The sequence below is a fragment of the Cyrtonyx montezumae genome, unplaced genomic scaffold (assembly GCF_038088225.1).
Source record: "Cyrtonyx montezumae isolate F1298 unplaced genomic scaffold, pur_monq_1.0 scaffold_10, whole genome shotgun sequence".
Classification (NCBI taxonomy): Eukaryota; Metazoa; Chordata; class Aves; order Galliformes; family Odontophoridae; genus Cyrtonyx; species Cyrtonyx montezumae.
Window position 1 is genome coordinate 45,748,992 of NW_027071826.1, and position 12,432 is coordinate 45,761,423.

The 12,432-nt window shown below is 43.2% G+C and overlaps 1 protein-coding gene across 2 annotated transcripts; it reads right to left on the reverse strand.

The window, feature by feature from the left end:
- Nucleotides 1-310: 310 nt before the first annotated feature.
- Nucleotides 311-5,715, reverse strand: LDHA (lactate dehydrogenase A). 2 transcript variants are annotated; one of them, XM_065755237.1, is made up of 8 exons: nt 5,666-5,715; nt 4,869-5,000; nt 4,005-4,122; nt 3,208-3,381; nt 2,746-2,919; nt 1,784-1,901; nt 1,298-1,421; nt 311-1,117 (listed from the first exon to the last, which is right to left on the reverse strand). In XM_065755237.1, exons 2-8 carry the CDS (start codon nt 4,992-4,994, stop codon nt 953-955), a joined length of 999 nt encoding a protein of 332 aa, XP_065611309.1. In that variant the 5' UTR covers nt 4,995-5,000; nt 5,666-5,715; the 3' UTR covers nt 311-952. The 2 variants fall into 2 exon arrangements, with proteins under 2 accessions (XP_065611309.1, XP_065611308.1); XM_065755236.1 differs by having other exon boundaries at nt 4,869-5,003; nt 5,666-5,686.
- Nucleotides 5,716-12,432: the final 6,717 nt, after the last annotated feature.

Here is a 12,432-nt window from a genome sequence, read left to right on the forward strand (position 1 = left end):
TTGAGTTTTTAACTAAACTTCCTTATGACAGATGAAAGCTGGAAACCTTGAAATTCCAAGGCACCGCTGTTTGATGGAGCTGCTGACATCCAGTTTTTGTTCTCCTGAAGTGAGCCTTGCAGGGCTTCTGTTGACTTGTGTTGTTCTGCCATCAGGTTGTGGCCATTGTGGAGTGTATCATAGACTTCCTAGAAACTTAAATGGTTTTCAGACTTTTTCTCTTAAAAAAAATAAAAAAAAAAAAACCACCACTAGGAAAAACAAAGACCTCTCTAGAATGCCATATCAGAAAAGACTCAGGAGGCTGAAATACATTTTGTGGTTTATTTGGTGTTGGAGCTGGTACTACAGGTCATTGTCTTGTTGCATATATAAACTTTAACCTTTTCTTTAAATGTACTTTGGAGACAAATTTACAACTAGTCTGATACAGTACACAAAAATAAGTTCCTCTAAAAAAAAAAGTACACACAAATTCCAAAGCAGTGTTAGGAAGATATTTGGACCTACCAACAGTGAAATATTTAAGCTATTCAGCTGGCAGAGGTTTGTCCATTTAGTCTGACAATCCTATGACTGCAAGAAAATAGTCTTTGGTTTCACGTTGTGTAATAGCTGGTTAGTTATTGTTCTGGGCTAATGTTTAAAGAAGGTGAGGAAAAGGCAAAGGGTCTTCTAGGCAGTGCTGCTTTGAATGCTGGATTGATGTCACACCACTTCACTGTACATTACTAGGTGGCTCGAGCTCTGGCTAAGAACATACGTGTCTGAGAACAGGGAAAACCCTAGAATAGTTTCCTAATTGCCATCTTTAGGAAACTTGTTTGTTCACATTTTAGTTTGTGTTCTAGTTGAGATACATACACTGAAGGATTTGACCTACTAGGAAAGTGCAACATTAAGACAAACCACTAAACCATTAAACTGCAAATGTTGAAGTGCTTGGACAGCTTTAAAACTGTAGTTCTTTCTGAATTCCCCACAGTGTATCTGCACTCTTCTTTATTTTCTCCTCTTCATCAGGTTTTAGGATCATCTTCACTACATCAGTGATGCCACTGCTGCCCAGTACACAAGGAACACTTAGGAAGACATCATCTTTTATTCCATGCAAGCCCTGAAAAGTAGGTAAGGATAGTTAGGCTAGGATTTGTGCATGTCTGTTTCATAGAGTATTCGACTGAGGAAAATTCAAGTTAGCTTAATATAAGTTAGGATGTTATCACTGTTCTTCGGGATTCTTGAGTTTTTTGTCCTCAGTTAAAACAAAGGTAAGTCAGCAAAAAGGAGTGCTCACCTTCACAGCTGTAGAGATTGGGTGCACCCTTCTCAAGTTCTTCATAATAGTTTCAGCTAGATCTGCCACAGAAAGGCCAATAGCCCACGATGTGTACCCCTTCAGTTTGATGACCTCATAGGCACTGCAGAGTGAAAGTTACTTATTAAAAAAAAAAATCAAGTAGCATCAGTGGAACTAGTTGAAGTCCGCAGCAGGCTGCCTCCAAATTATGGCTGACAGGACTGAAATGCACTGTTTGTATTTCACACCGTGTCCCTCACTAACGTTGGAAACTTGAAAATTAAAATACTTCAAGTTAAAGCTCACTAACCACAAAAAATTAACTGCCAAATCTGCATTAGTACTTAACACACTTGTAGTTGGATCATTTCTGCATTTTGACCTTCATTTTGGGCACTTATTAAATCAGGAATGAATAATGCAGTTCAGAGATGTTTTAGTTCTCCATTGTTTGTTCTCATGTTGAAGAAAAAGTGGTATTACCTGTCCACCACCTGCTTGTGAACCTCCTTCCAGTGCTCCTTGTCTGCATCAGTTCCCATCTCTGGATGAAGAGCCTTCAGGGAGACACCAGCGACGTTCACTCCACTCCAGACAGGCACTGAATTGCACAGAGATTAAATTACCTCACAGAATGAAGAATCTTCCCCACCATAAGACAACAGTTTAATCCTCAAGTTAACAGTTAAGGTAAGGTAGGAACTAGCTGGATTAATTTGTGACACATCACAGGTTTATACTGACTTCAAAAACAGTATGAAGTAAGACCAATCTAAGTTGTGAGGTTAAGAACCCCACAACTCATGAACACCATTCTTGATACATGTTGCAGGCTTTGAATGTACCTTTATGAAAACAAAGCACCTAAGCAACATGAACTAAAAGTGGTGCAACAGTTTCTCAAAATAAAAATGGGTTCCAGATGCTCCCTATTGGGTGTCAGGAAGCAGAAAGTGCTGCTCTGCTGGTACTAGAGAAAGTGCAGACTAAGTGAGAAGAGTGTTGTTCTTTCTCTTGTCCTCATCTAGACTTCAGTCAACACTTCCATTCTTAACTATGGTTCTTGAAGTAATCAAATGATGCCAGTGAAGACAAGTGAGTGACTACCACTAGATAAAGTGCAGATCTCTGGGAGTCTTACAAAGATCTTCACCCTCTTGCTTCTTCAGTTTGCTTTTTGAAGAGTTATGGCAACAACTTAGCCTAGACATTTTTAGTCTCCTTAGGTTACAGTAATGACCTTTTCTAAGCAGAGTAACTCAGGTCAAATATAGATCATCTAGGGTTACTCAGTTGCTACAGAAGACTTACAAAGTAGGACTTGCATTCTTAAGTTGCTGCAGTGCAAAAGTCTCTGAGCAGCATTTTGGTGTAGCCCTTGCAGATTATGTTTCTTGCAAAGAAAATGTGAGAAGCTATGTGTACCAGCCAGATTTTGCCCTTACCACTGGAGTCTCCGTGCTCTCCAACAATCCACCCATGGCAGCTCAGAGGATGGATGCCCAGTCTTTCTCCCATGAGGTGGCGGAAACGGGCCGAGTCCAGATTGCAGCCACTACCAATAACACGGTGTTTAGGAAAGCCACTGATCTTCCAGGCCACGTAGGTCAAAATATCCACTGTAAGTAAACAGGGAGGATAAGTGCCAGTCATTAACAGTCTGATTAACAGTGCTCCTTACTGTGTCCTATGCTAAACTGACAGCCCAAAAGCTGGAAGGAGACCGGTTTCTCAAAGAGTCAACTTGCTGAGTGCAGAGAGGGAAGATGACACTTTTTGCTATGTGTTCAGTTGGTGTAACAACTTTGCTAAAACCTATGCTTGGTTATATTAATACACTGACACCACTGTACTGAAGAAAACGCTATTCTAGACCAGATCTCTTGCTAAGGCAACACGAGACAAACCTGGGTTTGAGACAATCAGCAGCTTGCAGTCAGGACTGTATTTCACAACATTGGGAATGATGAATTTGAAGATATTGACATTGCGTTGGACCAAGTTAAGACGGCTTTCTCCTTCTTGCTGACGGGCACCAGCAGTGACAATGACCAGCTTGGAGTGTGCAGTCACACTGTAATCTGCAGACAAAAGGCTGTGTGTCAAACGTGACCACTTTCTGGTTCAGGAGTCCACTTGCTTTTAGTGTTGATATCTAAAATGCTCGATTTTGAGGATTGTTACTCTAGACTTGGCTTCTACAGAAAGTTTAACAACTTCTTTGAAGGCTGGCCTATTGACATAAGTGGCAACCTTAAAGGCACGTTCAAGTCTTACCATGCACAATCTGACTGATGGTATTTCACACTTTTCAGCCATTGGTGGAAATAGGGGGTAGCTGTTGGCAGGGCCTCCAGTGCAACAGTTGCACAGAAGAAGGAGAAAGTAGATTTTAAGAACAGTACTTTCTTCTACTTTGGATGTTGGAGCTACATAGTTACTACGGTATGTGAGATGGCTATTACTTGCTCTGGTCAAGCTACCATTAAGCTTCAGGCAATCATTTTTCTGTACTGAAAGTACTAGTTGGACCAACCTTAAAAAGATATAAGAAACTGTGTCAGCTGAGTACTGTTTCTGTAGTAGCAGAAACAAAGTTAGCAAGTCCTCACAGCCTAATCTCAGGGGACAAGTGCTAGGCTTGGATGGCCAGTTTGACATCGCTATTGACTGGAAATAGGTGACTCCATTGGAGCCTACTTGCCTTTGCCAGATGTAATCTTTGGTGTTCTGAGGAACAGACTGCCGTGCTGGAGATCAAGCATTTCTCCTTTCAGCTTGTCCTCCACAACATCAACAAGGGCAAGTTCATCTGCCAAGTCCTGTGTGACACCAGCATTAAAGAGTTAAGTTTATCATCATCAATTGAGTTCTTTACTGAGTGTGATAAACTGCAAAGTTACAGTTCTTTTGGAAATAGCGATCCATTTAAGCAATGGAATTCATCAGCATCACTTAATTTCCTCCCAAAGCAGGTATTTAGTCTCCTGGGGCATCCACTTTGAGTTACTTTTATACTTTTCATATCTACATTGTGTCAAATACTTGGACAATTTAGCAGGACAGCAATGAAGAACAATCTAATAGTTGTTCATAAGTAATCTACTTTGCAGTTGAGGAAAACAACCTGGTGTTGCCACAGCATTTTCAATATAATAATGCAATGTGTAAGACAGTTCAGACTGCCTTGGACCACTTGTTCCAGTTCACACTGCAAAGAAGTATTCCATTACTCACTATTCTCAGCTTCAGACAAAATGACTCCTCAGTTCTTACTCTTTCTGTGTGCCTAGAATGTTAGATGGCTCCTGGGCATCTGGAAGTTAGCCAATGGTAAAGGCAGCTCTTAAGTGAGAGCATACTGTGTCCTGTACTGGGGAAAACATGGTTTAGAAGAACTACAAGCCACTGACAGGGAATTACTGAAATTTGCTGCTTCCTTCAGGTTCGAGGAAAGGGATGTACAACCAAAAGATCACCATATGCTCTAGCTCAATTAGTCCAGAAAGGGAGATTACTTCTCATCCCGCTCTTTTAGGTCTCAGGTGGTCCCCAGCTTGACACTTACCCTCATCAGGACACTGATGGCACACGCCATTCCGACTGCACCCACGCCAACCACGCTGATCTTATTGTGGGCATGAGCGTGCTCCTCTTTGTGGACATTGTGGATGAGCTGATCCTTGAGAGACATGATGCACTGCTGAGAGAAAAGCAGCACGTTATTTCTCCAGGCTTTGGAGCTTCCAGACACCAGGCTATTCACATCAAGCAGGTGGGCTTCGTTCAACAACAAGAAATGAAGTCCAAATTCTGTGCCTATGGTGTCTGGCAATAAGACCAAATGGTTTAAAATTGAATCGCTGCTGCCCAGCCGCTGTTTAAGATCGTTCCTGCAAATACAGCCTGAGAAGCATTGATTATAAGCTGGATGGCACTCCAGCAGCACTGCAGAACGCTCTCAGTGATCATCCATGTTGCACTTAGGTAAAGGAAGCCATTTTAGTGCTCCTACAGGCAGTTCAGTCTCACAGTCTCCAGTCCCGCCGCCCTGTCTCACGCCCTTTCGGAGCCGAAGTTACGCAACACCTTAGCAAGGCTTTCCTACAAACGCAGCGCTCCTCAAAGACGACGGATTTGTTTCCTAGCAGAGTTTCCCGCAAGCCATCGACCGACGCGGTCAGATGGGCCGCGAGCTCCACGTGCCGAGCGCTCCGCTGCCAGCAGGAGAGCACGCAGGCACGCGACGAGAGGCAGGAGCTGCGCGGGCCGAGTCCTGGCGCGGCACAGCCGGCGCCCACCGCATCTCCCCCCCGCCCCGGAGCGGCCCCGTCCCCTTCAGCGCGCGCCCCGGCCGGCTCCTACCCGGCGTCTTCCTCCTGCGGCGCGGCGGCGGTCGTGGCGGGGCGGGCGAAGCGGCCGCCGCCTTAAGTAAGGGCCGGGCGGCTGACGTGCGGCGGGCGGGACGCGGCGGTGGGGACGTGCCCGCCGACACGTCGGGGAGGAGGGCGGCGGGGGGGGTGGGGGGGGATGGTGGCGGAGCACCTCAGCGTGTGTTTGAGAGTCCAGTAGTGGAAACCAGAGAAACGAGGAACCCCCGCTGAGGAAACATCTGAAAATTGGAGCAAGGAGAGATTTACGTGGATCTCGAGACAGAAAAAGTGGGTTTTGTTTCTCGTGATAAAGACCCACGAGGGGAAATGGCCGCAAAATGAGGCCTAGGAAGTTCTGCACAAATGTGTGTGGGGACTTGTTCACAGAGCAGCGACGGAGCGCTGGCACGGGCTGCACAGAGGCGGTGGAGGCTCCTCTGGAGATGTTCGTGCCCTGCCTGGACACCTTCCTGTGCAACCTGGGCTAGGGAGCTGCTTTGGCAAGGGGGCTGCACACAATGATCTCTAGAGCTCCCTTCCAGCCCCTACAGTTCTGTGATTCTGTGACACATTGGTCGCAAAAAGCAGAAGTGCTTTGTGCCTTGCTGGTGCTGCAGGAACAAATGCTTTCCGTGAGTTGCGTAGTGTGGGAGGGTCGAGGCTGTAGGAGCACAAGGAAAGGTGCAAGGGGTGCCGAGTCAGCCCAGTGCCGCATGAATGCAGAATAAAAGGAAACCATAGAATGTAGTTCTGTCATTTTGTATTACACCGGGTTCACTGAGCACCTTGTTCCATCTGCAGTCTCAAGGAGAGATTAGGAAGTGTGGTTCTGCATCCCAGGAATTTATATTTACACTGTGTGTGCGTGAGCATGAACATCTCATCCACTTTGGGTTCTAGGCACCAGCATCTACACAACACTGTGAGTGTTAGCTGTCAGGATAGAAAATGAACATTTGATAGAATAAGATCGATAACTATTCTCTCTCCATAAAATATTCTGCTTCCAAAGGTTCTGAGTGTAAGAGGCTTCTAAGCCAAGGCTGGATAGGCCAGCACATTAAATATGTAACTAGTATAGAGCAAATGGTACTTTACTACTGTCATGGTGAAAGTTTTTAGGAGAAAAATATTGGTGTGGTAAGATGGTTCTAATACTGCCTCAGGCAAATAAAATTGGATGTGGTTTGGGGTATAGGCTCCAGTAAAATCTTCACTTGCTCATGTTTGAGCTGCTTGTTACTGAGAACAGAACCGAGACTAAATCTCCATTATTTATAATGTAAGGTAACATATAGCATCAGGTTCCTCTTAGCTGTCTAGTGCCTATTCAAATACCACAGGGCCTGCCTTTAGTACAGTAGGCCAGAGAAGGCTAACTAGGATGTTTGAAAACCATCATGGTCCTGACGTATCTTCAGTGATGGTGAGCAGATCAGAAGCCTTGTTTTGGTAAAAATGGGTGACAGCTTTCAATATGCTAGTGTTAACTCGCCTGCATTACAAAACTGAGAAGGCTGCAAATGCCAGACTTATCATTTTATGTGTCCTTTGTGATCTTAGGAGCAGCAGCAGAAGCTGAGGAGGTGAGCAGTTGCCTGGCATGATTGACACTGATTTTCTGCTTCAGACAGCTTCTAACTGAGAAGATTTATAACAACAAATTAAAAAAAAAAAAAAAAAAAAAAGCAGAATGAGGTGAAGACATGAAGGGCATTATTCTTGCACATGGAAGATGGAGGAAAGGTTTGTTTTCTTTTCTTTTAAGTGACTGACTTTGTAGGGTTGGGGCCATTCTTCCTCACTAGTATACATAAGTAATTTCATTCTTCCTGTTATTTTCCCACTGCTGCCTTCCATTACAGTAAGTGGGAAGTGCTGTAGCTGGAGCAGTAGAAATGTTTGAAATGTGACAAAGTCTCTCTAGAGAAGATTGTTCTTTCCTCAGTCTGCTTGCCCATTTTTCCAAATTAGCTTTTGCAAACCAAACGTGAAAAATAAAGCAATAGCAGTTGCTGAATAAGGACATGTTTTGATTTTTTCTGTCAGACTAACAAGCAGAGCATTCCCACTGAACTCAGGTAGCATTTGATTAGGCACTGGTGAGTAACAGAAAGGATTCATATTAAACAATGCATTTAAACTATGAGATACCAACTAAAGCTTTGTCACAAAGTCACGAGAAAGTTGTGGAATGTGAATTCAATGTGTACCCCTTGCTATTTCCAGTTAAACACAAAGTGTTAGTGGATTTCTCTCCACTCTGCTACTACACATGAGGTTCTACGCAGTGTCGTTTAACTTCTACTCTTTTCTCAGGTCCTTGCTCCTGAAAGTCAGAAGTTCAGTCTGATGGTGCTGCTGGGATGGATGATGATGCCAAACTGCAACATGCACATACGTGCAGTAAGAGCCAAAGCCCAGCTAGGAGGTTGGCATTAACCCACTGTTGGTGTTGACCAGCCCAGGAGAGGTCAGTGAAATCTTGCTGCTTTATCTGAGGTCTAACTTGCTTCTAAAACTCAGCAGTGTTATTCCCAGCATGATTGATCCTACTTTTGCTCTCACTCAAGGCCTTTGCTTTCTTAAGATGTCAGTGTGTGAAGGGAAAACCTGCCACTGGACATAGCTATGTCATGTTCCAGTCCTGTTTCTCCCTTTAATTTACGCTGAGACCTGAACAGATTCATCTGGTTTTATGGCTTAGTTTCTCCTTTATAAAATGAGAAAAGTCTTTATCTGATGGACAGTGGTACTGTAGGATTTAGATAATTATGAAACAGCATTGTAAAGCAAAATGCAAAATGAAAGGTTCTGTATCTAAATCAGAGAAGGCTGGACGACAGCACTAAGTACTTTGATTAAAAGATTGGCATACTCAAAAGACTGGCTAAATGGTCAACACAGAAAACCTCTCAGAGGGAGAACTCTTGCAATTTTTAGATATTTCTAAGGGCAAAATAAAGAAAATTGGTTCATACACCATAAAGTTCTTATTTTGTGTTCCTCAAAATTTGACAGCATAGCCACATCAAACCATTTGAACTGTCCTCAGAACTGAGAGCTAAAGGGTGAGTTTCACCTTGTCTTGCACTAACAGGTATCACTGTAACTGATTAGCCATGGTCTGAACACCACTGGACCCCTCTTCCCATGTTTCTGTGCATTGTTGTTATAGTGCAGTGCAGTTACTGCTATTGCAGAGATCTCCTGCTTTTGCTGCTTCTCTTTCTTTGCACTGTCATTGTGGCAAGTGGGAGGGGTGGGGGGATGTGCTAGCTGATGCAATTCTCATTTCCAGGTGCTTTTTACATATATATTTCTGCAGCCTATTTGTAAGTGTGCACCAGGGCAATATATATGGAACTTGTGTAAGTAATTGTCATTTTCTGAAGCACTTACTTCTCCAGAGTCCTTACAGACCTTTTTTTTTTTTTTAATTGCAATCTGCTTTCTAGCTGACGTGTTTCAATACTCAGAACTTCCAAGTTACAGCAGTTTTTCTTTTCACCCAAAAAGGCTGGTTATGTTTGTAAGCACAATGGATTACGCATTCTGTATAAAGCTAAAGAAAACTTTTTTTCTTGTAGCAGCTTCCCAAACTGTCACTGGACAAAACGGAATACATGGCTGTCTTGCTTTCTAAAGCATGGAATTTACTCATGGAAACATGAGTCACTGTGCAGAATTCTTCAAGCCAAACCCTTCCTTTTATGTAACTGAATATTTATTCATTTACTTAGGAGCTGCAGGAAATGGGATGCTTAGATAAATCACGTGGTCAGAGAGTGATGTAAGAGCAGCCTGGTGGGTAGGAATCACTATTCAGTCTTTGCCTAACAAAGTCACAGAGATGTCTCAGCTGGTTCAGCACCTGCCTTCTACTGATAGCTAAAAGAGCATAATCATTAACACACCCTCTCACCCATACCTTCTAGACTGGCAGTATCTGAAGCTGAACTCTGTTTCTTATGCTGATTTTGAGCACCTGGCAGGTTGCAGTAAGTGGAGACTTTCTATAAATTACAGTAAGGAGCCATTAAGGGATATGAGAGGAGGGCTGCAGACCGCTGCCACTGCAGCTTGCCAATTCCAGAGGGCAGGCAGGTTCAGCAGCAAAAGGTCAGCAGCATGTCCCTATACTCCATCTGGAGCAGAGGCCTCCTTGCCCTTATTTTAATATTCATATTAATTCTGCAGCTGTCAGGTTTGATTTTCCCAGGGTGCTTTCTCAGTACATCCCATGGCAGCATGCTGGTTTGCTCAGGGTAAAGAGCTGTGGAGTCCTGAAAAGGCAACTTTTGTGGTTTTTAGTGGTTCACCCCATTCGTGACGCAGTACACTTAGTGGCACAGTGTTGGTCTCCCCTCCAATGAAAAACACACGTCATTTGTTATTTCTCCCATAAGAGGGATGAGAGCAAAGAAGGTGCTAATGGACATATCAAGGAACTCATAGACAGACTTGGCCGTTCTGCGGGCTTAGTGTGTGCCAAAGAATAAAAGCAAAAGAAGTTACAGTAGACTAAGTCTCATCACAGTGTTCTCTTCCTCAAAGATACTTTCCAGCGTTCCAGATTTTGCATATCTGATTGATCCTGAGCACATTCAGAATGACAGCAGGTTATATATTCTCTGTTATATATCATGCAAATATGACTGTGGCAGAACTCTTATTTCTATGAGATAAAATGCCAGGTTACACTGTTGGAAACATGGCACCCAGTAGTTGAGAAGTTACTGGGCTGTATGACCACCGTAGAAAACAGAGTTTGTCTGAACGTTACACAGACTTGGTGAAGAGACTTCCAGAAACTTCACAAGCAAAACACAAACTCATCCCTTTCTCTCTTTAATCTCTTAGGAGACAGTAGGATCATAGTCAGGACACTTCAGCAGCATAAAGTTGTATGGTCAAGGAAGTCCTAGGCAACAAAAATAGTTTGTTCCAGGTTTTCATGGGGGAACATGCTTCAGTACAGAAGATACTTCTCCTCACAGCTTTTGCTGAAGACATCAGTGCTATAAAATGCAACTTCCCCAGCTCCTAGTGGTTTCTGGAGCTTGTAACACCTGGTTCCTGTAGCTCTTCATGGATCCTGGTAAATGAAATCTAGCTCTGCACGTGGTGTAGGAAAGCTAGAGACCAAGACATAATCACCTTCTGATTTTGCAGAATTTCCAGCAGATGTGGAAAACGTGTGTCCCTTCTATGCAATAAATTACAATTCACTCCCTAGAAGAGGCTGTAGAAGAAGGAAGGTGAAGCTTAACTTACAGTTCAGCAGACTTATCAATAGAATGGAGCCAGGCAACCAGCTGCTTTCATTTTAGTCCCCCCACACCTGAGGTTCTTTAAAGGAGCTGCAGCTGGGCTGGCTCAGCCCTAGGATGATAGCAGTCCTGAGGGGTGGCTTCGGCTTGTGTTACAGAGTTGAACTTTTCTGCTGTTCTCAGATGGGAGAAATAACTTCACTGTCTCTGCACAAGGTACTCTTTTATGTGTTTGTTTTTATGGTGGCTGTTGCTGGTTTCTGTGTGGGTGAATGCAGCCCTGTGGGCAGATGGTGGAAGGCAGGTACTGTCCTGAGAGAGGTTATCGGGCAGGGTTCTTAAATACCATCTATATCGTATGTACTCCCAGCAGAATGAGCTGCTGGAGTGGAAATAGAACAACTCCCCAGTGGAAAAACTATTAATATTATCTTTTAAAGAGTTCTGGTCCCTGGACTTTTAAATATGGTTGTTTAATTTTATTTTATAAGCAGAAGATAGCTAAGGAGGAGAAAGGCACACACCTTCTCCTTAATGACAAAGTTCTCCTAACTTGTGTTATCCATTAGAGGTTTACCCCATCATCTAAGCATGTTGTAGCTCTGTGTTAGCTGGCTGCTGTAGGTATTAGGTGGTCTGTGTTCTCCTCACAGGAGTTTTTGCTGTAGACCTCATCCTTTTTACTGCAGAGTTAGGTGTGTGTTCTAAGTCCTGCTGTGCCTCAGGTAGAGGTTCAAAGTGTGGCTTGGCAGGAAGAGGGGATTGGTTTGTGATCTTATTCAAGATGATCATAAAGATTTATTTTCCAATCTTGATTTTCTTCACTGTCTTTTTTTAATTTCAAATTTCCCTAATTCTTAATTGAAACACAGTATGATGTATGATGACTCAGTACTGAAAGTTTAAGATGTGGCAGTGTTTCTAAACGAAGATGAGACTGAGTAGTGAGAGGTGCAGCCTGCCTGGCTGAAGAGTCTTCTGACTGTTTCCTTACACAATGGCAGAAAGATTCTTAATGTACTCCAAGCAGGTACCAACATATCTGGCAGTGGCACAGTACTGTGAACACATGCAGTGGCTCTTCAGTAAAGAGCTTGCTAATTGAAGAAACAAAGCAAGGCTGAGAAGTGGAACCACAGATGGGCAAAATGGTTACTAAATACATCTCTGGCATTAGCACACTGGATATTTTCAGGAATATGTTATGTGAATACTGTTATGGTTCTATGATTTTTGTTGTATTATTGATATTCCACATCATAACATCATAATTATCTAGACAGTATATAGACATAATTATCTAGACATCATCATAACAAATACTGACCTGTAGTTCTGTCAATTTGTTTTTCCTATTTACACTTAAAACTTAAATAGGCGAGCAGCAAGATTTCATTGCCAACAAATCATTTCCACATGACTGTGCTGAACCTGGCGTTGCTGGTTTGTGGTGCCTTGATTCATGAGTTTAGTTGAAACTTTACTA

Excerpts from the sequence above, each read along its gene's own strand:
- LDHA (XM_065755237.1), bottom strand. The coding sequence starts at position 4,994 with ATGTCTCTCAAGGATCAGCTCATCCACAATGTCCACAAAGAGGAGCAC. Across the intron at positions 1,902-2,745 it reads AGAGCACGGAGACTCCAGTG|TGCCTGTCTGGAGTGGAGTG; the intron begins GTAAGGGCAAAA and ends TGTGCAATTCAG. Across the intron at positions 1,118-1,297 it reads CAATCTCTACAGCTGTGAAG|GGCTTGCATGGAATAAAAGA; the intron begins GTGAGCACTCCT and ends CCTACTTTTCAG.